The sequence below is a fragment of the Scyliorhinus torazame genome, chromosome 24 (genome assembly GCF_047496885.1).
Source record: "Scyliorhinus torazame isolate Kashiwa2021f chromosome 24, sScyTor2.1, whole genome shotgun sequence".
Taxonomy (NCBI): Eukaryota; Metazoa; Chordata; class Chondrichthyes; order Carcharhiniformes; family Scyliorhinidae; genus Scyliorhinus; species Scyliorhinus torazame.
In genome coordinates this window covers 7,832,005-7,859,504 of record NC_092730.1, presented here as the reverse complement: position 1 = coordinate 7,859,504, position 27,500 = coordinate 7,832,005, and the positions used below count along the sequence as shown (strand labels likewise).

At 63.8% G+C, this 27,500-nt stretch overlaps 1 protein-coding gene across 1 annotated transcript in view; it reads right to left on the bottom strand.

Moving 5' to 3' along the window:
* Positions 1–18,500, bottom strand: part of LOC140399863 (phosphofurin acidic cluster sorting protein 1-like) — a 149,430-nt gene extending 130,930 nt beyond the window's left edge. The window contains exons 1-5 of the mRNA XM_072489327.1: positions 18,326–18,500; positions 18,064–18,189; positions 15,781–15,925; positions 13,733–13,824; positions 10,963–11,058 (exon numbers count right to left, since the gene is read on the bottom strand). Coding sequence (XP_072345428.1) covers positions 10,963–11,058; positions 13,733–13,824; positions 15,781–15,925; positions 18,064–18,189; positions 18,326–18,361 — 495 coding nt within the window. The 5' untranslated portion in view covers positions 18,362–18,500. The remainder of the gene's footprint in view (positions 1–10,962; positions 11,059–13,732; positions 13,825–15,780; positions 15,926–18,063; positions 18,190–18,325) is intronic.
* Positions 18,501–27,500: the final 9,000 nt, after the last annotated feature.

Here is a 27,500-nt window from a genome sequence, read left to right as displayed (position 1 = left end):
GCGGCTCGGGGCCCGGCTCCCAGACTGAGACAGCTCGGGGCCCGGCCCGGCTCCCAGACTGAGACAGCTCGGGGCCCGGCTCCCAGACTGAGACAGCTCGGGGCCCGGCCCGGCTCCCAGACTGAGACAGCTCGGGGCCCGGCTCCCAGACTGAGACAGCTCGGGGCCCGGCTCCCAGACTGAGACAGCTCGAGGCCCGGCCCGGCTCCCAGACTGAGACAGCTCGGGACCCGGCCCAGCTCCCAGACTGAGACAGCTCGGGGCCCGGCCCGGCTCCCAGACTGAGACAGCTCGGGGCCCGGCCCGGCTCCCAGACTGAGACAGCTCGGGCCTCGGCCCGGCTCCCAGACTGAGACAGCTCGGGGCCCGGCCCGGCTCCCAGACTGAGACAGCTCGGGGCCCGGCTCCCAGACTGAGACAGCTCGGGGCCCGGCCCGGCTCCCAGACTGAGACAGCTCGGGCCTCGGCCCGGCTCCCAGACTGAGACAGCTCGGGGCCCGGCCCGGCTCCCAGACTGAGACAGCTCGGGGCCCGGCTCCCAGACTGAGACAGCTCGGGCCTCGGCCCGGCTCCCAGACTGAGACAGCTCGGGGCCCGGCCCGGCTCCCAGACTGAGACAGCTCGGGGCCCGGCTCCCAGACTGAGACAGCTCGGGGCCCGGCCCGGCTCCCAGACTGAGACAGTTCGGGGCCCGGCTCCCAGACTGAGACAGCTCGGGGCCCGGCTCCCAGACTGAGACAGCTCGGGGCCCGGCCCGGCTCCCAGACTGAGACAGCTTGGGGCCCGGCTCCCAGACTGAGACAGCTCGGGGCCCGGCTCCCAGACTGAGACAGCTCGGGGCCCGGCTCCCAGACTGAGACAGCTCGGGCCCCGGCCCGGCTCCCAGACTGAGACAGCTCGGGGCCCGGCCCGGCTCCCAGACTGAGACAGCTCGGGGCTAGTCTCCCAGACTGAGACAGCTCGGGGCCCGGCCCGGCTCCCAGACTGAGACAGCTCGGGCCCCGGCCCGGCTCCCAGACTGAGACAGCTCGGGGCCCGGCCCGGCTCCCAGACTGAGACAGCTCGGGCCCCGGCCCGGCTCCCAGACTGAGACAGCTCGGGGCCCGGCCCGGCTCCCAGACTGAGACAGCTCGGGGCCCGGCCCGGCTCCCAGACTGAGACAGCTCGGGGCCCAGCCCAGCTCCCAGACTGAGACAGCTCGGGGCCCGGCTCCCAGACTGAGACAGCTCCGGGCCCAGCCCAGCTCCCAGACTGAGACAGCTCGGGGCCCGGCTCCCAGACTGAGACAGCTCGGGGCCCAGCTCCCAGACTGAGACAGCTCGGGCCCCAGCCCGCCTCCCAGACTGAGACAGCTCGGGCCCCGGCCCGGCTCCCAGACTGAGACAGCTCGGGCCCCGGCCCGGCTCCCAGACTGAGACAGCTCGGGCCCCGGCCCCCAGACTGAGACAGCTCGGGGCCCGGCCCGGCTCCCAGACTGAGACAGCTCGGGCCCCGGCCCGGCTCCCAGACTGAGACAGCTCGGGCACGGCCCGGCTCCCAGACTGAGACAGCTCGGGGCCCGGCTCCCAGACTGAGACAGCTCGGGGCCCGGCTCCCAGACTGAGACAGCTCGGGCCCCGGCTCCCAGACTGAGACAGCTCGGGGCCCGGCTCCCAGACTGAGACAGCTCGGGGCCCGGCTCCCAGACTGAGACAGCTCGGGGCCCGGCTCCCAGACTGAGACAGCTCGGGGCCCGGCTCCCAGACTGAGACAGCTTGGGCCCCGGCCCGGCTCCCAGACTGAGACAGCTCGGGCCCCGGTCCGGCTCCCAGACTGAGACAGCTCGGCCCCGGCCCGGCTCCCAGACTGAGACAGCTCGGGGCCCGGCCCGGCTCCCAGACTGAGACAGCTCGGGGCCCGGCCCGGCTCCCAGACTGAGACAGCTCGGGGCCCGGCCCGGCTCCCAGACTGAGACAGCTCGGGGCCCGGCTCCCAGACTGAGACAGCTCGGGGCCCGGCTCCCAGACTGAGACAGCTCAGGGCCCGGCTCCCAGACTGAGACAGCTCGGCCCCAGCCCGGCTCCCAGACTGAGACAGCTCGGGGCCCAGCCCAGCTCCCAGACTGAGACAGCTCGGGCCCCGGCTCCCAGACTGAGACAGCTCGGCCCCGGCCCGGCTCCCAGACTGAGACAGCTCGGGGCCCAGCCCAGCTCCCAGACTGGGACAGCTCGGGGCCCAGCCCAGCTCCCAGACTGAGACAGCTCGGGGCCCGGCCCAGCTCCCAGACTGAGACAGCTCGGGGCCCGGCTCCCAGACTGAGACAGCTCGGGGCCCAGCCCAGCTCCCAGACTGAGACAGCTCGGGGCCCGGCTCCCAGACTGAGACAGCTCGGGGCCCGGCCCGGCTCCCAGACTGAGACAGCTCGGGGCTAGTTTCCCAGACTGAGACAGCTCGGGGCCCGGCTCCCAGACTGAGACAGCTCGGGCCACGGCTCCCAGACTGAGACAGCTCGGGGCCCGGCCCGGCTCCCAGACTGAGACAGCTCGGGGCCCGGCTCCCAGACTGAGACAGCTCGGGGCCCGGCCCGGCTCCCAGACTGAGACAGCTCGGGGCCCGGCTCCCAGACTGAGACAGCTCGGGGCCCGGCCCGGCTCCCAGACTGAGACAGCTCGGGCCCCGGCTCCCAGACTGAGACAGCTCGGGGCCCGGCCCGGCTCCCAGACTGAGACAGCTCGGGGCCCGGCCCGGCTCCCAGACTGAGACAGCTCGGGGCCCGGCCCGGCTCCCAGACTGAGACAGCTCGGGGCCCGGCTCCCAGACTGAGACAGCTCGGGGCCCAGCCCAGCTCCCAGACTGATACAGCTCGGGGCCCGGCTCCCAGACTGAGACAGCTCGGGGCCCGGCTCCCAGACTGAGACAGCTCGGGCCCCGGCCCGGCTCCCAGACTGAGACAGCTCGGGGCCAGGCTCCCAGACTGAGACAGCTCGGGGCCGGGCCCGGCTCCCAGACTGAGACAGCTCGGGGCCCGGCCCGGCTCCCAGACTGAGACAGCTCGGGGCCCAGCCCAGCTCCCAGACTGAGACAGCTCGGGGCCCGGCTCCCAGGCTGAGACAGCTCGGGGCCCAGCCCAGCTCCCAGACTGAGACAGCTCGGGGCCCGGCTCCCAGACTGAGACAGCTCGGGGCCGGGCCCGGCTCCCAGACTGAGACAGCTCGGGGCCCGGCCCGGCTCCCAGACTGAGACAGCTCGGGGCCCGGCTCCCAGACTGAGACAGCTCGGGGCCCGGCCCGGCTCCCAGACTGAGACAGCTCGGGCCCCGGCTCCCAGACTGAGACAGCTCGGGGCCCGGCCCGGCTCCCAGACTGAGACAGCTCGGGGCCCGGCTCCCAGACTGAGACAGCTCGGGCCCCGGCCCGGCTCCCAGACTGAGACAGCTCGGGCCCCGGCCCGGCTCCCAGACTGAGACAGCTCGGGCCCCGGCCCGGCTCCCAGACTGAGACAGCTCGGGGCCCGGCCCGGCTCCCAGACTGAGACAGCTCGGGCCCCGGCCCGGCTCCCAGACTGAGACAGCTCGGGCACGGCCCGGCTCCCAGACTGAGACAGCTCGGGGCCCGGCTCCCAGACTGAGACAGCTTGGGGCCCGGCTCCCAGACTGAGACAGCGCGGGCCCCGGCTCCCAGACTGAGACAGCTCGGGGCCCGGCTCCCAGACTGAGACAGCTCGGGGCCCGGCTCCCAGACTGAGACAGCTCGGGCACGGCCCGGCTCCCAGACTGAGACAGCTCGGGGCCCGGCTCCCAGACTGAGACAGCTCGGGGCCCGGCTCCCAGACTGAGACAGCTCGGGGCCCGGCTCCCAGACTGAGACAGCTCGGGGCCCGGCTCCCAGACTGAGACAGCTCGGGCACGGCCCGGCTCCCAGACTGAGACAGCTCGGGGCCCGGCCCGGCTCCCAGACTGAGACAGCTCGGGCACGGCCCGGCTCCCAAACTGAGACAGCTCGGGCCCCGGCCCGGCTCCCAGACTGAGACAGCTCGGGGCCCGGCTCCCAGACTGAGACAGCTCGGGCCCCGGCCCGGCTCCCAGACTGAGACAGCTCAGGGCCCGGCTCCCAGACTGAGACAGCTCGGGGCTAGTTTCCCAGACTGAGACAGCTCGGGCCCCGGCCCGGCTCCCAGACTGAGACAGCTCGGGCCCCGGCCCGGCTCCCAGACTGAGACAGCTCGGGGCCCGGCCCGGCTCCCAGACTGAGACAGCTCGGGGCCCGGCCCGGCTCCCAGACTGAGACAGCTCGGGGCCCGGCCCGGCTCCCAGACTGAGACAGCTCGGGGCCCGGCCCGGCTCCCAGACTGAGACAGCTCGGGGCCCAGCCCAGCTCCCAGACTGAGACAGCTCGGGGCCCGGCTCCCAGACTGAGACAGCTCGGGGCCCGGCTCCCAGACTGAGACAGCGCGGCCCCGGCCCGGCTCCCAGACTGAGACAGCTCGGGGCCCAGCCCAGCTCCCAGACTGAGACAGCTCGGGGCCCGGCTCCCAGACTGAGACAGCTCGGGGCCCAGCCCAGCTCCCAGACTGAGACAGCTCGGGGCCCGGCTCCCAGACTGAGACAGCTCGGGGCCCGGCCCGGCTCCCAGACTGAGACAGCTCGGGGCTAGTTTCCCAGACTGAGACAGCTCGGGGCCCGGCTCCCAGACTGAGACAGCTCGGGCCCCGGCTCCCAGACTGAGACAGCTCGGGGCCCGGCCCGGCTCCCAGACTGAGACAGCTCGGGGCCCGGCTCCCAGACTGAGACAGCTCGGGCCCCGGCTCCCAGACTGAGACAGCTCGGGGCCCGGCTCCCAGACTGAGACAGCTCGGGCCCCGGCCCGGCTCCCAGACTGAGACAGCTCGGGGCCCGGCCCGGCTCCCAGACTGAGACAGCTCGGGGCCCGGCCCGGCTCCCAGACTGAGACAGCTCGGGGCCCGGCCCGGCTCCCAGACTGAGACAGCTCGGGGCCCGGCTCCCAGACTGAGACAGCTCGGGGCCCGGCCCCGCTCCCAGACTGAGACAGCTCGGGGCCCGGCTCCCAGACTGAGACAGCTCGGGGCCCGGCCCGGCTCCCAGACTGAGACAGCTCGGGCACGGCCAGGCTCCCAGACTGAGACAGCTCGGGGCCCGGCTCCCAGACTGAGACAGCTCGGGCACGGCCCGGCTCCCAGACTGAGACAGCTCGGGGCCCGGCTCCCAGACTGAGACAGCTCGGGGCCCGGCTCCCAGACTGAGACAGCTCGGGGCCCGGCTCCCAGACTGAGACAGCTCGGGCACGGCCCGGCTCCCAGACTGAGACAGCTCGGGGCCCGGCCCGGCTCCCAGACTGAGACAGCTCGGGCACGGCCCGGCTCCCAAACTGAGACAGCTCGGGCCCCGGCCCGGCTCCCAGACTGAGACAGCTCGGGGCCCGGCTCCCAGACTGAGACAGCTCGGCCCCGGCCCGGCTCCCAGACTGAGACAGCTCGGGGCCCGGCCCGGCTCCCAGACTGAGACAGCTCGGGGCCCGGCCCGGCTCCCAGACTGAGACAGCTCGGGGCCCGGCCCGGCTCCCAGACTGAGACAGCTCGGGGCCCGGCCCGGCTCCCAGACTGAGACAGCTCGGGGCCCGGCTCCCAGACTGAGACAGCTCGGGGCCCGGCTCCCAGACTGAGACAGCTCAGGGCCCGGCTCCCAGACTGAGACAGCTCGGCCCCAGCCCGGCTCCCAGACTGAGACAGCTCGGGGCCCAGCCCAGCTCCCAGACTGAGACAGCTCGGGCCCCGGCTCCCAGACTGAGACAGCTCGGCCCCGGCCCGGCTCCCAGACTGAGACAGCTCGGGGCCCAGCCCAGCTCCCAGACTGGGACAGCTCGGGGCCCAGCCCAGCTCCCAGACTGAGACAGCTCGGGGCCCGGCCCAGCTCCCAGACTGAGACAGCTCGGGGCCCGGCTCCCAGACTGAGACAGCTCGGGGCCCAGCCCAGCTCCCAGACTGAGACAGCTCGGGGCCCGGCTCCCAGACTGAGACAGCTCGGGGCCCGGCCCGGCTCCCAGACTGAGACAGCTCGGGGCTAGTTTCCCAGACTGAGACAGCTCGGGGCCCGGCTCCCAGACTGAGACAGCTCGGGCCACGGCTCCCAGACTGAGACAGCTCGGGGCCCGGCCCGGCTCCCAGACTGAGACAGCTCGGGGCCCGGCTCCCAGACTGAGACAGCTCGGGGCCCGGCCCGGCTCCCAGACTGAGACAGCTCGGGGCCCGGCTCCCAGACTGAGACAGCTCGGGGCCCGGCCCGGCTCCCAGACTGAGACAGCTCGGGCCCCGGCTCCCAGACTGAGACAGCTCGGGGCCCGGCCCGGCTCCCAGACTGAGACAGCTCGGGGCCCGGCCCGGCTCCCAGACTGAGACAGCTCGGGGCCCGGCCCGGCTCCCAGACTGAGACAGCTCGGGGCCCGGCTCCCAGACTGAGACAGCTCGGGGCCCAGCCCAGCTCCCAGACTGATACAGCTCGGGGCCCGGCTCCCAGACTGAGACAGCTCGGGGCCCGGCTCCCAGACTGAGACAGCTCGGGCCCCGGCCCGGCTCCCAGACTGAGACAGCTCGGGGCCAGGCTCCCAGACTGAGACAGCTCGGGGCCGGGCCCGGCTCCCAGACTGAGACAGCTCGGGGCCCGGCCCGGCTCCCAGACTGAGACAGCTCGGGGCCCAGCCCAGCTCCCAGACTGAGACAGCTCGGGGCCCGGCTCCCAGGCTGAGACAGCTCGGGGCCCAGCCCAGCTCCCAGACTGAGACAGCTCGGGGCCCGGCTCCCAGACTGAGACAGCTCGGGGCCGGGCCCGGCTCCCAGACTGAGACAGCTCGGGGCCCGGCCCGGCTCCCAGACTGAGACAGCTCGGGGCCCGGCTCCCAGACTGAGACAGCTCGGGGCCCGGCCCGGCTCCCAGACTGAGACAGCTCGGGCCCCGGCTCCCAGACTGAGACAGCTCGGGGCCCGGCCCGGCTCCCAGACTGAGACAGCTCGGGGCCCGGCTCCCAGACTGAGACAGCTCGGGCCCCGGCCCGGCTCCCAGACTGAGACAGCTCGGGCCCCGTCCCGGCTCCCAGACTGAGACAGCTCGGGCCCCGGCCCGGCTCCCAGACTGAGACAGCTCGGGGCCCGGCCCGGCTCCCAGACTGAGACAGCTCGGGCCCCGGCCCGGCTCCCAGACTGAGACAGCTCGGGCACGGCCCGGCTCCCAGACTGAGACAGCTCGGGGCCCGGCTCCCAGACTGAGACAGCTTGGGGCCCGGCTCCCAGACTGAGACAGCGCGGGCCCCGGCTCCCAGACTGAGACAGCTCGGGGCCCGGCTCCCAGACTGAGACAGCTCGGGGCCCGGCTCCCAGACTGAGACAGCTCGGGGCCCGGCTCCCAGACTGAGACAGCTCGGGGCCCGGCTCCCAGACTGAGACAGCTCGGGGCCCGGCTCCCAGACTGAGACAGCTCGGGCACGGCCCGGCTCCCAGACTGAGACAGCTCGGGGCCCGGCCCGGCTCCCAGACTGAGACAGCTCGGGCACGGCCCGGCTCCCAAACTGAGACAGCTCGGGCCCCGGCCCGGCTCCCAGACTGAGACAGCTCAGGGCCCGGCTCCCAGACTGAGACAGCTCGGGCCCCGGCCCGGCTCCCAGACTGAGACAGCTCGGGGCCCGGCTCCCAGACTGAGACAGCTCGGGGCTAGTTTCCCAGACTGAGACAGCTCGGGCCCCGGCCCGGCTCCCAGACTGAGACAGCTCGGGCCCCGGCCCGGCTCCCAGACTGAGACAGCTCGGGGCCCGGCCCGGCTCCCAGACTGAGACAGCTCGGGGCCCGGCCCGGCTCCCAGACTGAGACAGCTCGGGGCCCGGCCCGGCTCCCAGACTGAGACAGCTCGGGGCCCGGCCCGGCTCCCAGACTGAGACAGCTCGGGGCCCAGCCCAGCTCCCAGACTGAGACAGCTCGGGGCCCGGCTCCCAGACTGAGACAGCTCGGGGCCCGGCTCCCAGACTGAGACAGCGCGGCCCCGGCCCGGCTCCCAGACTGAGACAGCTCGGGGCCCAGCCCAGCTCCCAGACTGAGACAGCTCGGGGCCCGGCTCCCAGACTGAGACAGCTCGGGGCCCAGCCCAGCTCCCAGACTGAGACAGCTCGGGGCCCGGCTCCCAGACTGAGACAGCTCGGGGCCCGGCCCGGCTCCCAGACTGAGACAGCTCGGGGCTAGTTTCCCAGACTGAGACAGCTCGGGGCCCGGCTCCCAGACTGAGACAGCTCGGGCCCCGGCTCCCAGACTGAGACAGCTCGGGGCCCGGCCCGGCTCCCAGACTGAGACAGCTCGGGGCCCGGCTCCCAGACTGAGACAGCTCGGGCCCCGGCTCCCAGACTGAGACAGCTCGGGGCCCGGCTCCCAGACTGAGACAGCTCGGGCCCCGGCCCGGCTCCCAGACTGAGACAGCTCGGGGCCCGGCCCGGCTCCCAGACTGAGACAGCTCGGGGCCCGGCCCGGCTCCCAGACTGAGACAGCTCGGGGCCCGGCCCGGCTCCCAGACTGAGACAGCTCGGGGCCCGGCTCCCAGACTGAGACAGCTCGGGGCCCGGCCCGGCTCCCAGACTGAGACAGCTCGGGGCCCGGCTCCCAGACTGAGACAGCTCGGGGCCCGGCCCGGCTCCCAGACTGAGACAGCTCGGGCACGGCCAGGCTCCCAGACTGAGACAGCTCGGGGCCCGGCTCCCAGACTGAGACAGCTCGGGCACGGCCCGGCTCCCAGACTGAGACAGCTCGGGGCCCGGCTCCCAGACTGAGACAGCTCGGGGCCCGGCTCCCAGACTGAGACAGCTCGGGGCCCGGCTCCCAGACTGAGACAGCTCGGGCACGGCCCGGCTCCCAGACTGAGACAGCTCGGGGCCCGGCCCGGCTCCCAGACTGAGACAGCTCGGGCACGGCCCGGCTCCCAAACTGAGACAGCTCGGGCCCCGGCCCGGCTCCCAGACTGAGACAGCTCGGGGCCCGGCTCCCAGACTGAGACAGCTCGGGCCCCGGCCCGGCTCCCAGACTGAGACAGCTCGGGGCCCGGCTCCCAGACTGAGACAGCTCGGGGCTAGTTTCCCAGACTGAGACAGCTCGGGCCCCGGCCCGGCTCCCAGACTGAGACAGCTCGGGCCCCGGCCCGGCTCCCAGACTGAGACAGCTCGGGGCCCGGCCCGGCTCCCAGACTGAGACAGCTCGGGGCCCGGCCCGGCTCCCAGACTGAGACAGCTCGGGGCCCGGCCCGGCTCCCAGACTGAGACAGCTCGGGGCCCGGCCCGGCTCCCAGACTGAGACAGCTCGGGGCCCAGCCCAGCTCCCAGACTGAGACAGCTCGGGGCCCGGCTCCCAGACTGAGACAGCTCGGGGCCCGGCTCCCAGACTGAGACAGCGCGGCCCCGGCCCGGCTCCCAGACTGAGACAGCTCGGGGCCCAGCCCAGCTCCCAGACTGAGACAGCTCGGGGCCCGGCTCCCAGACTGAGACAGCTCGGGGCCCAGCCCAGCTCCCAGACTGAGACAGCTCGGGGCCCGGCTCCCAGACTGAGACAGCTCAGGGCCCGGCCCGGCTCCCAGACTGAGACAGCTCGGGGCTAGTTTCCCAGACTGAGACAGCTCGGGGCCCGGCTCCCAGACTGAGACAGCTCGGGGCCCGGCCCGGCTCCCAGACTGAGACAGCTCGGGGCCCGGCTCCCAGACTGAGACAGCTCGGGCCCCGGCTCCCAGACTGAGACAGCTCGGGGCCCGGCTCCCAGACTGAGACAGCTCGGGCCCCGGCCCGGCTCCCAGACTGAGACAGCTCGGGGCCCGGCCCGGCTCCCAGACTGAGACAGCTCGGGGCCCGGCCCGGCTCCCAGACTGAGACAGCTCGGGGCCCGGCCCGGCTCCCAGACTGAGACAGCTCGGGGCCCGGCTCCCAGACTGAGACAGCTCGGGGCCCGGCCCGGCTCCCAGACTGAGACAGCTCGGGGCCCGGCTCCCAGACTGAGACAGCTCGGGGCCCGGCCCGGCTCCCAGACTGAGACAGCTCGGGCACGGCCAGGCTCCCAGACTGAGACAGCTCGGGGCCCGGCTCCCAGACTGAGACAGCTCGGGCCCCGGCCTGGCTCCCAGACTGAGACAGCTCGGGGCCCAGCTCCCAGACTGAGACAGCTCGGGGCCCGGCCCAGCTCCCAGACTGAGACAGCTCGGGCCCCGGCCCGGCTCCCAGACTGAGACAGCTCGGGGCCCAGCCCGGCTCCCAGACTGAGACAGCTCGGGGCCCGGCCCGGCTCCCAGACTGAGACAGCTCGGGGCCCGGCCCGGCTCCCAGACTGAGACAGCTCGGGGCCCGGCCCGGCTCCCAGACTGAGACAGCTCAGGGCCCGGCCCGGCTCCCAGACTGAGACAGCTCGGGGCCCGGCCCGGCTCCCAGACTGAGACAGCTCGGGGCCCGGCTCCCAGACTGAGACAGCTCGGGCACGGCCCGGCTCCCAGACTGAGACAGCTCGGGGCCCGGCCCGGCTCCCAGACTGAGACAGCTCGGGGCCCGGCCCGGCTCCCAGACTGAGACAGCTCGGGGCCCGGCCCGGCTCCCAGACTGAGACAGCTCGGGGCCCGGCTCCCAGACTGAGACAGCTCGGGCCCCGGCCCGGCTCCCAGACTGAGACAGCTCGGGGCCCGGCTCCCAGACTGAGACAGCTCGGGCCCCGGCCCGGCTCCCAGACTGAGACAGCTCGGGCCCCGGCCCGGCTCCCAGACTGAGACAGCTCGGGGCTAGTCTCCCAGACTGAGACAGCTCGGGGCCCAGCCCAGCTCCCAGACTGAGACAGCTCGGGGCTAGTCTCCCAGACAGAGACAGCTCTCTCCTCTCCTGTTTTGCCTCCCCACCTGAATCATTTTGCCCACCAAATTCCCCTCTTGACCTGTCCCGCACAGAGCAGCTTGAACACCCAAACAATACTCACATTGCTGATGCCGCCACGAGAGATAGCAGCCGAGTTTGGCAGTTTCCTTCGCGCCTTCTTACGTTTCCCGACCTCCTCGTCTTCATAAAACAAATCCTTCCAGGATACAGAAAGAGAGAACATTTATTTAGCGCTAGTCAGACTTAATATCCCAGTATCCTACATTGACAAGCCCCTACCCCTACCCCAGTGAGAGTCAGTGTGTGGGACCCGTACCCCAGTGAGAGTCAGTGTGTGTGGGACCCATACCCCAGTGAGAGTCAGTGTGTGTGGGACCCGTACCCCAGTGAGAGTCAGTGTGTGTGGGACCCGTACCCCAGTGAGAGTCAGTGTGTGTGGGACCCGTACTCCAGTGAGAGTCAGTGTGTGTGGGACCCGTACCCCAGTGAGAGTCAGTGTGTGTGTGACCCGTACCCCAGTGAGAGTCAGTGTGTGTGGGACCCGTACCCCAGTGAGAGTCAGTGTGTGTGGGACCCGTACTCCAGTGAGAGTCAGTGTGTGTGGGACCCGTACCCCAGTGAGAGTCAGTGTGTGTGGGACCCGCACCCCAGTGAGAGTCAGTGTGTGTGGGACCCGTACCCCAGTGAGAGTCAGTGTGTGTGGGACCCGTACCCCAGTGAGAGGCAGTGTGTGTGGGACCCGTACCCCAGTGAGAGTCAGTGTGTGTGGGACCCGTACCCCAGTGAGAGTCAGTGTGTGTGGGACCCGTACCCCAGTGAGAGTCAGTGTGTGTGGGACCCGTACCCCAGTGAGAGTCAGTGTGTGTGGGACCCGTACCCCAGTGAGAGTCAGTGTGTGTGGGACCCGTACCCCAGTGAGAGTCAGTGTGTGTGGGACCCGTACCCCAGTGAGAGTCAGTGTGTGTGGGACCCGTACCCCAGTGAGAGTCAGTGTGTGTGGGACCCGTCCCCCTGTGAGAGTCAGTGTGTGTGGGACCCGTACCCCAGTGAGAGTCAGTGTGTGTGGAACCCGTACCCCAGTGAGAGTCAGTGTGTGTGTGACCCGTACCCCAGTGAGAGTCAGTGTGTGTGTGGGACCCGTACCCCAGTGGGAGTCAGTGTGTGTGGGACCCGTACCCCAGTGAGAGTCAGTGTGTGTGGGACCCGTACCCCAGTGAGAGTCAGTGTGTGTGGGACCTGTACCCCAGTGAGAGTCAGTGTGTGTGGGACCCGTACCCCAGTGAGAGTCAGTGTGTGTGGGACCCGTACCCCAGTGAGAGTCAGTGTGTGTGGGACCCGTACCCCAGTGAGAGTCAGTGTGTGTGGGAACCGTACCCCAGTGAGAGTCAGTGTGTGTGGGACCCGTACCCCAGTGAGAGTCAGTGTGTGTGGGACCCGTGCCCCAGTGAGAGTCAGTGTGTGTGTGGGACCCGTACCCCAGTGAGAGTCAGTGTGTGTGGGACCCGTACCCCAGTGAGAGTCAGTGTGTGTGGGACCCGTACCCCAGTGAGAGTCAGTGTGTGTGGGACCCGTACCCCAGTGAGAGTCAGTGTGTGTGGGACCTGTACCCCAGTGAGAGTCAGTGTGTGTGTGGGACCCGTACCCCAGTGGGAGTCAGTGTGTGTGGGACCCGTACCCCAGTGAGAGTCAGTATGTGTGGGACCCGTACCCCAGTGAGAGTCAGTGTGTGTGGAACCCGTACCCCAGTGAGAGTCAGTGTGTGTGGGAACCGTACCCCAGTGAGAGTCAGTGTGTGTGGGACCCGTACCCCAGTGAGAGTCAGTGTGTGTGGGACCCGTGCCCCAGTGAGAGTCAGTGTGTGTGTGGGACCCGTACCCCAGTGAGAGTCGGTGTGTGTGGGACCCGTACCCCAGTGAGAGTCAGTGTGTGTGGGACCCGTACCCCAGTGAGAGTCAGTGTGTGTGGGACCCGTACCCCAGTGAGAGTCAGTGTGTGTGGGACCTGTACCCCAGTGAGAGTCAGTGTGTGTGGGACCCGTACCCCAGTGAGAGTCAGTGTGTGTGGGACCCGTACCCCAGTGAGAGTCAGTGTGTGTGGGACCCGTACCCCATTGAGAGTCAGTGTGTGTGGAACCCGTACCCCAGTGAGAGTCAGTGTGTGTGGGACCCGTACCCCAGTGAGAGTCAGTGTGTGTGGGACCCGTACCCCAGTGCGAGTCAGTGTGTGTGGGACCCGTGCCCCAGTGAGAGTCAGTGTGTGTGTGGGACCCGTTCCCCAGTGGGAGTCAGTGTGTGTGGGACCCGTACCCCAGTGAGAGTCAGTGTGTGTGGGACCCGTACCCCAGTGAGAGTCAGTGTGTGGGACCCGTACCCCAGTGAGAGTCAGTGTGTGTGGGACCCGTACCCCAGTGAGAGTCAGTGTGTGTGTGGGACCCGTACCCCAGTGGGAGTCAGTGTGTGTGGGACCCGTACCCCAGTGAGAGTCAGTGTGTGTGGGACCCGTACCCCAGTGAGAGTAAGTGTGTGTGGGACCCGTACCCCAGTGACAGTCAGTGTGTGTGGGACCCGTACCCCAGTGAGAGTCAGTGTGTGTGGGACCCATACCCCAGTGAGAGTCAGTGTGTGCGGGACCCGTACCCCAGTGAGAGTCAGTGTGTGTGGGACCCGTACCCCAGTGAGAGTCAGTGTGTGTGGGACCCATACCCCAGTGAGAGTCAGTGTGTGTGGGACCCGTACCCCAGTGAGAGTCAGTGTGTGTGGGACCCGTACCCCAGTGAGAGTCAGTGTGTGTGGGACCCGTACCCCAGTGAGAGTCAGTGTGTGTGGAAATCAGTGCGAATCCGCACCTTAGGTGGAACGTTCTGGAATTACCTGCCCTTGTAATGGATCATCACTGACTTCCTGCTCAGATGAGAAGCTGTCGTCCTCATCCTCGGAGTAATTGTCGATATCTGGTGATCGGTCTGCAGAGAATTAAACAGTATCCTCAGCCTCAAACTCAATTCATCTTCCTAAATCCCTCAGTCAATGAACTGACAATGAACCTAACAACAACTGTCATTGAACTGACAATGAACCTAACAACTGTCAATGAACTGACAATGAACCTAACAACTGTTCATGAACTGACAATGAACCTAACAACAACTGTCAATGAACCTAACAACTGTCAATGAACTGACAATGAACCTAACAACTGTCAAAGAACTGACAATGGACCGAACAACTGTCAAAGAACTGACAATGAACCTAACAACTGTCAAAAAACTGACAATGAACCGAACAACTGTCAAAGAACTGACAATGAACCTAACAACAACTGCCAAAGAACTGACAATGAACCCAACAACAACTTCACAGTCCTGAAAGAGCGCGGTCTCTTGCGAGAGTTACCAATGCTAGTTTGATGGGTGCATTGAATGAGACAGCTCAGGAGGCGGCCATTATGTCCATCATCTCTGTATGGCTCTTTGAATGATCTATCCAATCAGTCGTCGTCCCCCCCCCCCCCCCCCCCGCTGTTTCCCCCACAGCTCTGCAGATTCCTCCTTTCCCAGTATTTCCCCAATCCCCCCTTTGGAAGTTCCTGTTGAATCTGCTTCCGCCGGCCTTTCAGGCAGAACCTTCCGGATCACAACAACTCGGCAGCACAGTAGCACAATTGCTTCACAGCCCCAGGGTCCCGGGTTCGATTCCCGGCTTGGGTCACTGTCTGTGCGGAGTCTGCACATCCTCCCTGTGTGTGCGTGGGTTTCCTCCGGGTGCTCCGGTTTCCTCCCACAGTCCAAAGATGTGCAGGTTAGGTGAATTGGCCGTGCTAAATTGCCCTTAGCGTCCAAAATTGCCCTTAGTGTTGGGTGGGGTTACTGGGTTATGGGGATAGGGTGGAGGTGTTGACCTTGGGTAGGGTGCTCTTTCCAAGAGCCGGTGCAGACTCGATGGGCCGAATGGCCTCCTTCTGCACTGTAAATTCTATGATAATCTATGATAAACTCGCTGTGTCAAAAGAAACCACATTCTCCTCATCTCTCCCTCTGGTTCTGTTACCAATTCTCTTCAATCTGTGTTCACCCCCCCCCTCTTATTACCCACCCTCCCGCCAACTGGGAAACACTTTCTCCTCGTCGCCTCTACCCAAACCCCTTCCTGATTCGGAACGCCGCCTCGATTCAATCTCCACCTTAACCTTCTCCGCTCCGAGGAAGGACAATCCCAGCTTCTCCCCGCCTCTCTCCACATTCACTGAATCCTCATCCCCGGGAACGTTCCAGAAAATCTCCCTCCGCGCTCTCTCCGAGGCCACAGCGTCCTTTCAAAGGTGTGGGGGCCCGGAATTGGACCCAGTCCTCCAGCTGGGGCCTACACAGGCCATTGATAAAGGTTTAGATGAATGTATTTTGTACTCTATTCCTCTATTTATAAAACGAAGGACCACAGCTTTCTCAGCTTGCCCTGTCGTTGTCAAGAATATCTGTACAGACGCTCCCAGATCTCTGTTGCAGCGCCTCTTTTAGAATTGTCCTATTTAGTTTATATTCCTGGCGATTTATCACCTCACCACCTGTCTCTGACAGCCATCTGCTCTTCATCTCCGATATTCTGACTGATAACGCCTCAGATTTTGAAAAGAACACAGAGACGGACCATTTTATTTCACACCCTCAGTGATTTTTCTCCTAGTCCCCCCCCCCCCCCCCCCCCCCCCCAGAGGTTCACTTTCCAATGCCGGGGAGCGGGAGCTACCAAAACCCCAACGAGAAGCTGCCCCAGGATCTTTGGGCCTAGTTCGTCAAAGGCCAGGCTGGCCAGAGCAGGAAAGGCCCAGGCCTTTCGAGCAGCCTAGGCCCGAGGGGCAGTTGGGGGGGGGGGGGGGGGGGGGAGAGAGAGAGAGAGAGAGAGAGAGAGAGAGAGACACTGACCTGACATCTTCACTTTCGGGACTTCGTGGTCGATGGGCTGGCTGGACAAGGAGTAAATTCTTACTTCAGCGACCAGCACCGAGGCCTCCTTGATGTTGCTATGGAGACCAAGTACCTGTCCTCCCTCACTGGGGTGCTGCATCACCTGCAAACGGTGGAAAGATTAACAGAGAGGGAGTCAAGGGCTCACATTTTATCCCGATCCTTCAACTCAAAATCCCAATGCCAATTTGAATATATTCAAGAGGCGGCTGGTTATCGCACTCGGGGAGAATGGAATCAAAGGCTATGGGGAGAAAGCAGGATTGGGCTATTGAGTTGGATGATCAGCCATGATGGTGATGAATGGCGGAGCAGGCTCGAAGGGCCAAAAGGCCTCCTCCTGCTCCTATCGTCTATGTATCTGTGTCATGAACCCCACAAGAGGTGGAGAGATTTGGAAATCGGAGGATGCTCAAGAAGCCGGGATTGGAGGAGCACAGACATCTCAGAGGGGCTGGAGGAGGTTACAGAGATACGGAGGAGGTTACAGAGATAGGGAGGGTTGTAACGACTGGAGGAGGTTACACAGATAGGGAGGGTTGTAGGGGCTGGAGGAGGTTACAGAGATAGGGAGGGTTGTCGGGGCTGGGGGAGGTTACAGAGATAGGGAAGGTTGTAGGGGCTGGAGGAGGTTACAGGGATAGGGAGGGTTGTAGGGGCTGGAGGAGGTTACAGAATTAAAGAGGGTTGTAGGGGCTGGAGGAGGTTACAGAGATAGGGAGGGTTGTAGAGGCTGGAGGAGGTTACAGGGGTAGGGAGAGTTTAATGGGTGGAGGAGGTTACAGAGATAGGGAGGATTGTAGGGAGTGGAGGAGGTTACACGGATAGGGAGGGTTGTAGTGGCTGGAGGAGGTTACAGAGATAGGGCGGGTTGTAGGGGCTGGAGGAGGTTACAGAGATAGGGAGGGGTGTAGGGGCTGGAGGAGGTTACAGAATTAAAGAGGGTTGTAGGGGCTGGAGGAGGTTACAGAGACAGGGAGGGTTATAGGGGCTGGAGGAGGTTACAGAATTAAAGAGGGTTGTAGGGGCTGTAGGAGGTTACAGAGATAGGGAGGGTTGTAGGAGCCTGAAGGAGGTTACAGAGATAGGGAGGGTTGTAATGGCCTGGAGGAGGTTACAGAGATAGGGAGGGTGTAGGGGCTGGAGGAGGTTACAGAGATAGGGAGGGTTGCAGGGGCCGGGGGAGGTTACAGAGATAGGGAGGGGTGTAGGGACTGGAGGGGGTTACAGAGATAGGGAGGGTTGTAGGGGCTGGAGGAGGTGACAGAGATAGGGAGGGGTGTAGGGACTGGAGGAGGTTACAGAGATAGGGAGGGATGTAGGGGCTGGAGGAGGTTACAGAGATAGGGAGGGTTGTAGGTACTGGAGGAGGTTACAGAGATAGGAAGGGTTGTAGGGGCTGGAGGAGGTTACAGAGATAGGGAGGGTTGTAGGGGCTGGAGGAGGTTACAGAGACAGGGAGGGTTGTAGGTACTGGAGGAGGTTACAGAGATAGGAAGGGTTGTAGGGGCTGGAGGAGGTTACAGAGATAGGGAGGGGTGTAGGGGCTGGAGGAGGTTACAGAGATAGGGAGGGGTGTAGGGGCTGGAGGAGGTTACAGAGATAGGAAGACTTGTAGGGGCTGGAGGAGGTTAGAGAGATGGGGGGGTTGTCGGGGCTGGAGGAGGTTACAGAGATAGGGAGGGGTGTAGGGGCTGGAGGAGGTTCCAGAGATAGGGAGGGTTGTAGGGACTGGAGGAGGTTACAGAGATAGGGAGGGGTGTAGGGACTGGAGGAGGTGACAGAGATAGGGAGGGTTGTAGGGGCTGGAGGAGGTGACAGAGATAGGGAGGGGTGTAGGGGCTGGAGGTGGTTACAGAGATAGGGAGGGTTGTAGGGGCTGGAGGAGGTTACAGAGACAGGGAGGGTTGTCGGGGCTGGAGGAGGTTACAGAGATAGGGAGGGTACAGAGTGGGGAGAGAGGGGGAAATCGTGGAGGGATCAGAGAACAAGGATGAGAATTTTAAAATCGGGTAGCCCAGGAGAGAAAGTGAGAGACACAAGACAGGGGATAGAGAGATGGAGAGTGGAGAGAGAGATAGAGAGACGAGAGAGAAACAGATAGAGACAGACAGAGAGAGAGAGAGTGAGAGGCAGAGAGAGAGATAGAGAGTGGAGAGAGAGAGACAGAGCAAGAGAGACACAGAGAGTGAGAGGAGAGACAGAGAGAGTCAGAGAGAGAGAGAGACCGTTGACCCTCACCTCAGCCATGTTGATCAGGCCGACTGCCAGGGTTTTGTAACCCAGGATGGTTCGATTCTTGTATCTCTTCCTCCTCTGTAACATTATCTGCAGCTTGTTGGCATCTCGCTTCAGGAAGTGTGGATACTGGAGAGAAAACACCGGGAAAGCACCATCAGTGTGGATCGCAAACCCAGTGCCCCCCTACCCACCCAGCCAGACCCTCACCCCATCCCACCAGGCACTGCCAGCAAGGGGGGGGGGTTCAAACATCAGTTACTACCTGCAGGGAGAAGGTCAGCTGTAGATCCGTCTCCATTAGGTGGCTGCTGGCAAGGGGGATCTCGTTGGTCCTCAGCACCCGCTTGGAGCCCTGCAGTTTGACCGCGATTACCACCGAGCTGAGGTCCTTGTCCAGCTCCTTCAACACAAGAAGCTTCTTCAGCGTCAGACTGAATAACCTGCCGGTGGGAGAGGAGAGAGAGAGTGAGAGGCCAGACAGCAGCCCCCAGACAGTAACCCACCTTCCCTCGGCCCCCACCAGCCCCTCAACAACGTGACCACGCGGATCCCGTTTCCCCAGCCCCTCTCGGCCTTCAGGACATCCCGTCACAGACAAAGCAGCCCTTTTGTTTTTGACGCCGACACACAAATTCAGAGGTGTAGGTCACTCAGTCCCTCAAGCCTGCTCCCGTAGTCAACCCCACCCCCCATAACCTTCCCCCCCCCTTGCTAAGTAAGAATCTATCTGACTCTGCCTTAAACATCTTCAAAGACTCCTTTGTCCACTGCCTTCTGAAGAAGAAATTCCCAGCGACTCTCGAGGAAAATAATCTCATCTCTGTCCGAAATGACTGACCGCTTGTTTTTTTTAGAAAGTATTTTGATCGAGGTTTTTCATTCTAACTCATCACGCAACAAAACCACAGCTCAGCAAGTTTAAAAAAGCCTCAATATACATGGATGCAGAGAACAGCGATATAACTTGCTTAAAACAATCATTCGGCTCAATTTGGCAACACCACAGTCTCCGACAACACACGAGCCCCCTCCCCTCCGATACCAGACCCATCTGTGCCGCTGCAGGAACCAATCTCTGCTTCTCTTTATAGATATCATAGAATTTACCGTGCAGAAGTAGTCCATTCGGCCCATCGAGTCTGCACCGGCTCTTGGAAAGAGCACCCTACTTAACCCCACGCCTCTACCCTATCCCCGTAACCCTGCAACCCCATCTAACCTAAGGGCAATTTAGCACGGCCAATCCACCTAACCTGCCCATCTTTGGACTGTGGGAGGAAACCGGAGCAGCCGGAGGAAACCCACGCAGACACGGGGAGGACGTGCAGACTCCGCACAGACACTGACCCAAGCTGGGAATCGAACCTGGCACCCTGGAGCTGTGAAGCCACAGTGCTAACCACTGTGCTACCGTGCTGCCCAATCTCAGACCCGACAACCCCGTCGGAATGGAAGTAGCAAACTACAAAGAAAACGCGGCCATCACCCACTGATGAAGATGGGGAAAAGCTACTCGCTCAGGTAAGGGACTGGCGATATTAAGGGAAGGAGGGAACAAGATTTCACCCATGGCACAAGACTTGGCTCAACCCCAGGCCCTCGTGCATTTCGGAATCAACAAACCAAGGATATTCAAGGACATCAAACAAAAAACAGCCTCTCAAGGTGTCCCTAATACGTGGCTTCGAGAAGGGACGTCGCGGTCTCCAAGCAACAGGATACCACCCACGGCACCGGACCTGGCCTACCCCAGCACATTTAGACACACTGGAGTCGGTACGCCCAAGACACCCCCACACACACCTAGACCCACCACCCAGCCAGCTCTGTACCTCAGCAACCCCACCCAGGGCAGCGCACCAACCCCACCAACACTAGAAAAATCACACCAGCCTCAACCGGGAGATGAAGACCCCTCTTAAATGATAGAATTTACCGTGCAAAAGGAGGCCATTCGGCCCATCGAGTCTGCACCGGCTCTTGGAACGAGCACCCTACCCAAGGTCAACACCTCCCCCCTATCCCCCTAACCCAGTAACCCCTCCCAACACCAAGGGCAATTTTGGCCACTAAGGGCAATTTAGCACGGCCAATCCACCTAACCTGCACATCTTTGGACTGTGGGAGGAATGCGCAAATTAACCCAGGAACGTCAGGCACAGACCGGCACTGCGCATCGTTACAAGGTGGATACCAGGGGACAGAGCAGCGCTCCCTCAACAGAGACACAAAAACACTGCTTCCCCATGGAAAACCCGAGTACTACAAGGACATTCAGGAAACCATATAGGAACACTTGGTGGAGGCTTCCTAACTCCCCCACCAAGCCCACCCTCAGACCATAGAAAGGCTCCACGGCAGAGGCACAGCATACAGACTCCCCCCCCCCCCCCCCCCCACACACACACACAGACGACAAATCGAGCAAGGATTAACCACGCTCATTCAGGCACACCAACCATCCACCCATCAGTGGGTCCACCCGTCTTCTCTATAAACCGGATGAAGGGTGTCTCAAGTGCACCCCCTTCTGTCACGCCCCCCTGGGCCAGCACATAGTCAATTCCAGCCCTTCTTGACCCAGACTCGCAACATGGGTGAAATTAAATTTTATACTAATACCTGTGGGCTTTGATTGAGTTAAATCGATCATGGTCACCAGGATTGTAAAACATAAACACAAGTAACCGTTTATTATTAATAGTAATTAGAATTAAATAGACTGAACAAAAATACAACTAACTACCTACAACTCTCTGTACACACACACACACACACACACACACAGGGGAAAAGGTGGTTGAGAGGCAACGAAAATATAATAACATAAAAAGATAAAGGATGTTTGGTTCAGATGGGCAGCACAGTAGCACAGTGGTTAGCACTGTGGCTTCACAGCGCCAGGGTCCCGGGTTCGATTCCCGGCTTGGGCCACGTCTGTGCGGAGTCTGCACGTCCTCCCCGTGTCTGCGTGGGTTTCCTCCGGGGGCTCCGGTTTCCTCCCACAGTCCAAAGACGTGCAGGTTAGGTGGATTGGCCGCGCTAAATTGCCCTTGGGTGTCCAAAAAGATTAGGAGGGGTTATTGGGTTACGGGGATAGGGTAGAAGTGAGGGTTTAAGTAGGTCGGTGCAGACTCGATGGGCTGAATGGCCTCCTTCTGCACTCTGTGTTCTATGGGTGTCTTCCAGTTAGTTTCTTTCTCTTGGTTGGGCCTTCAGTTGGGTTCTTCCTTTTCCTTCAGTTTGTAATGATCTTCACTGCAGCCTCACGGAGACAGCAGGAAGCCAGCAGCAGAGAGAAGGCGAAACGCAGTTCCTCTCCCTTCCAGGGTCTAGAGGCTTCTGGTAGGTTATCTCCAAAAAAAATAAACCACCTGGCAGGAATCAATCACTGACTGTTGTCAGGCAGAACACTGTCCCCTGGCCAACCCACGGGCTGCCAGTCAGCCAATCGAACCGACTTCCTCCAAAGCCGGTTCCCAAGATTCACTCGGTGCCGACGAGTCTGGTTTCTCCTCTCCAAAGGACAAAAACCTGGGAGCACGTTGTCCTGGCAAGCACTCCTCCGCCTTAAGGCACATCCTGATTATGGGTCCATGGACCAAAAATAATGTAAGAAATGGGGACAAAGGAAATAAACAGGAAAGGGCTCTTACACGAGTCCTAATTGCAAGGATTATAGCACGTTAATAAAGGAGCAAGACTGTGCACAAACGACATAGCACTTCACCGACTCAATATGGTTTTTGCTAAAACAGGAGAACGGGCGTCCCTCGTCCTCGTGCACACACATCGCACACCCTTGTCAGGAGAAAAGACAACAATGTGAAATCAACAGCATAATGTGACGACTGGGAGATTCTAAGTATTGGCCAATTTAACGGTTAAACGCCTGGGTTTAGAGTGTGTTTGCCCGCAGTGGTCATGTTTAAAAAATAATAATTCCGTTTTGCAGGGTCTGGGTGATTTCAGCAGCCAGCAGGTGAAATTGACAAAGGAGTGGTTTTTTTCAGTCTGGGCTAATGGACTGTGGTTAGCCTGGGGAAGTCCCTGTGGAGTTCATGTGCTTTGCAACCAACAGAGATCATTTGTTTTTCAGCTTGGGGAGATGAGATCATTGCTGGGAGGAGACCAGGAAGGCAGAGAGAGATTTTGAAAAGCTTTAGAAGCAATTTTTGGGGAAACGTTGGAGAAAGGAATTGAATTCTGATCTGCCTGACGCAGGGTCACGGTAAGATAGATTGAGGGCTGTATGTTTCTTTTCTTGTTGTTTAATGGGGAATTGAGTAGTAGTGTTTAAGGGGTAATTGTAAATTGTTTTTTTTAGGGTGTGGAGTTTATGAGTTTGTATTCCTAATAAAGTTTTGTCCTGTTGGACCACACATCGCAGGGCTGAAGGTGAGACCCCACCGAGGAAATTACTCTCTCAAATACCAGGATTCTCTTCATCAAAGATCTGCACCAGGGAGCCAGAATCATTGTCTAGAACATCATTCGCAATGCCAGCCATCAGCTTGATGTCGACAGCACAGCCAAGACTTGGTCTCGCTCACCAGCAAACCAGCCACTGTGAGTTGGACCCCACCTCAGCCACCCACCAACCCCCGCAATCAGACCAGGATCCTCTCCGATTCAACACCGCTCTTCACCTCCTCCAAACAGGACCACCTGGGACCACCAAACTCCACCTCACCCAGGGACCACCACACCCAGGGACCACCAAACTCCACCTCACCCAGAGACCACCACACCCAGGGACCACCAAACTCCACCTCACCCAGAGACCACCAAACTCCACCTCACCCAGGGACCACCTCACCCAGGGACCACCAAACTCCACCTCACCCAGGGACCACCAAACTCCACCTCACCCAGGGACCACCTCACCCAGGGACCACCAAACTCCACCTCACCAGGGACCACCTCACCCAGGGACCACCAAACTCCACCTCACCCAGGGACCACCTCACCCAGGGACCAGCAAACTCCACCTCACCCAGGGACCACCTCACCCAGGGACCACCAAACTCCACCTCACCCAGGGACCACCAAGCTCCACCTCACCCAGGGACCACCAAACTCCACCTCACCCAGGGACCACCAAGCTCCACCTCACCCAGGGACCACCAAACTCCACCTCACCCAGGGACCACCAAGCTCCACCTCACCCAGGGACAAGAATTCGCTGGCAAAAAGATAATTGTAAAATGTGCATTTGGGTAAACAGAAGGATTGAAATAGTAGAACCGGAGCTCGCGAAAACGGTGAGTGAGACACACAGAGCTGGGGGAAGGGGGGGGGCACACACAGAGCTGGGGGAGGGGGGGGGCACACACAGAGCTGGGGGAGGGGGGGGCACACACAGAGCTGGGGAGGGGGGGGCACACACAGAGCTGGGGGAGGGGGGGGCACACACAGAGCTGGGGAGAGGGGGGGCACACACAGAGCTGGGGGAGGGGGGGGCACACACAGAGCTGGGGGAGGGGGGGGGGCACACACAGAGCTGGGGGAGGGGGGGGCACACACAGAGCTGGGGGAGGGGGGGCACACACAGAGCTGGGGGGCACACACAGAGCTGGGGGGCACACACAGAGCTGGGGGGGCCACACACAGAGCTGGTGGGCCACACACACAGAGCTGGGGGGGCACACACACAGAGCTGGGGGGGACACACACACAGAGCTGGGGGGGCACACACACACAGCTGGGGGGGCACACACACACAGCTGGGGGGGCACACACACACAGCTGGGGGGGCACACACACACAGCTGGGGGGGCACACACACAGCTGGGGGGCACACACACAGCTGGGGGGGGCACACACAGAGCTGGGGGGCACACACAGAGCTGGGGGGGGCACACACAGAGCTGGGGGGGGCACACACAGAGCTGGGGACACACACACAGCTGGGGGGCACACACAGAGCTGGGGGGACACACACACAGAGCTGGGGACACACACACACAGAGCTGGGGACACACACACACAGAGCTGGGGGGGCACACACACAGAGCTGGGGGGGCACACACACAGAGCTGGGGGGGCACACACACAGAGCTGGGGGGGCACACACACAGAGCTGGGGGGGCACACACACAGAGCTGGGGGGGCACACACACAGAGCTGGGGGGGGCACACACACAGAGCTGGGGGGGGCACACACACAGAGCTGGGGGGGCACACACAGAGCTGGGACACACACAGAGCTGGGGACACACACAGAGCTGGGGACACACACACAGAGCTGGGGACACACACAGAGCTGGGGACACACACAGAGCTGGGACACACACACACAGAGCTGGGACACACACACACAGAGCTGGGGGGGGCACACACACAGATCTGGGGGGGCACACACACAGAGCTGGGGGGGGGCACACACACAGAGCTGGGGGACACACACACAGAGCTGGGGGACGCACACACACAGAGCTGGGGGGGGCACACACACAGAGCTGGGGGGGGCACACACACAGAGCTGGGGGGGGCACACACACAGAGCTGGGGGGGGCACACACACAGAGCTGGGGGGGGGAAACACACAGAGCTGGGGGGGGCACACACACAGAGCTGGGGGGGGCACACACACAGAGCTGGGGACACACAGCTGGGACGCACACACACAGAGCTGGGGGGGGCACACACAGAGCTGGGGGGGGCACACACAGAGCTGGGGGGGCACACACAGAGCTGGGGGGGGCACACACACAGAGCTGGGGGGGGCACACACACAGAGCTGGGGGGGGCACACACACAGAGCTGGGGGGGGCACACACACAGAGCTGGGGGGGCACACACACAGAGCTGGGGGGGCACACACACAGAGCTGGGGGGGGCACACACACAGAGCTGGGGGGGCACACACACAGAGCTGGGGGGGCACACGCAGAGCTGGGGGGGGGCACACAGAGCTGGGGGGGGCACACACAGAGCTGGGGGGGCACACACACAGAGCTGGGGGGGCACACACACAGAGCTGGGGGGGCACACACAGAGCTGGGGACACACACAGAGCTGGGCACACACACAGAGCTGGGGGGGGCACACACACAGAGCTGGGGGGGGACACACACAGAGCTGGGGGGGACACACACAGAGCTGGGGGACACACACACACACAGAGCTGGGGGGACACACACACAGAGCTGGGGGGGACACACACAGAGCTGGGGGACACACACACACACAGATCTGGGGGGGGGCACACACACAGAGCTGGGGGGGGGCACACACACAGAGCTGGGAGGGCACACACACAGAGCTGGGGGGGCACACACACAGAGCTGGGGGGGCACACACAGAGCTGGGGACACACACAGAGCTGGACGCGCACACACAGAGCTGGGACGCGCACACACAGAGCTGGGGGGGCACACACAGAGCTGGGGGGGGGCACACACAGAGCTGGGGGGGCACACACAGAGCTGGGGGGGGCACACACAGAGCTGGGGGGGGCACACACAGAGCTGGGGGGGCACACACAGAGCTGGGGGGGCACACACAGAGCTGGGGGGGCACACACAGAGCTGGGGGGGCACACACAGAGCTGGGGGGGGCACACACAGAGCTGGGGGGGGCACACACAGAGCTGGGGGGGGGGACACACACAGAGCTGGGGGGGGGGACACACACAGAGCTGGGGGGGGGGGGACACACACAGAGCTGGGGGGGGCACACACACAGAGCTGGGGGGGCACACACACAGAGCTGGGGGGCACACACCAGAGCTGGGGGGGCACACACACAGAGCTGGGGGGCACACACACAGAGCTGGGGGGGCACACACACAGAGCTGGGGGGGCACACACACAGAGCTGGGGGGGGCACACACACAGAGCTGGGGGGGGCACACACACAGAGCTGGGGGGGGCACACACACAGAGCTGGGGACACACAGCTGGGACGCACACACACAGAGCTGGGGGGGGCACACACAGAGCTGGGGGGGGCACACACAGAGCTGGGGGGGGGCACACACACAGAGCTGGGGGGCACACACACAGAGCTGGGGGGGCACACACACAGAGCTGGGGGGGGCACACACACAGAGCTGGGGGGGCACACACACAGAGCTGGGGGGGCACACACACAGAGCTGGGGGGGGCACACACACAGAACTGGGGGGGGGCACACGCAGAGCTGGGGGGGGGCACACAGAGCTGGGGGGGGCACACACAGAGCTGGGGGGGCACACACACAGAGCTGGGGGGGCACACACACAGAGCTGGGGGGGGCACACACAGAGCTGGGCACACACACAGAGCTGGGGGGGGGCACACACACAGAGCTGGGGGGGGGACACACACAGAGCTGGGGGGGACACACACAGAGCTGGGACACACACACACACACAGAGCTGGGGGGACACACACACAGAGCTGGGGGGGACACACACAGAGCTGGGGGACACACACACACACAGATCTGGGGGGGGGGGCACACACACAGAGCTGGGGGGGGGCACACACACAGAGCTGGGGGGCACACACACAGAGCTGGGGGGGCACACACACAGAGCTGGGGGGGGCACACACAGAGCTGGGGACACACACAGAGCTGGGACGCGCACACACAGAGCTGGGACGCGCACACACAGAGCTGGGACGCGCACACACAGAGCTGGGGGGGGCACACACAGAGCTGGGGGGGCACACACAGAGCTGGGGGGGCACACACAGAGCTGGGGGGGGCACACACAGAGCTGGGGGGGGCACACACAGAGCTGGGGGGGGGCACACACAGAGCTGGGGGGCACACACAGAGCTGGGGGGCACACACAGAGCTGGGGGGCACACACAGAGCTGGGGGGGCACACACAGAGCTGGGGGGGACACACAGAGCTGGGGGGACACACAGAGCTGGGGGGACACACAGAGCTGGGGGGACACACAGAGCTGGGGGGGGACACACAGAGCTGGGGGGGGGACACACAAAGCTGGGGGGGGGACACACAGAGCTGGGGGGGGACACACAGAGCTGGGGGGGCACACACAGAGCTGGGGGGGCACACACAGAGCTGGGGGGGCACACACAGAGCTGGGGGGGCACACACAGAGCTGGGGGGGCACACACAGAGCTGGGGGGGACACACAGAGCTGGGGGGGACACACACACACAGCTGGGGGGGGACACACACAGAGCTGGGGGGGGACACACAGAGCTGGGGGGGGACCACAGAGCTGGGGGGGGCACACACACAGAGCTGGGGGGGGACACACAGAGCTGGGGGGGGGACACACAGAGCTGGGGGGGACACACAGAGCTGGGGGGGCACACACAGAGCTGGGGGGCACACACAGAGCTGGGGGGCACACACAGAGCTGGGGGGCACACACAGAGCTGGGGGGCACACACAGAGCTGGGGGGGGCACACACAGAGCTGGGGGGGACACAGAGCTGGGGGGGACACAGAGCTGGGGGGGGACACAGAG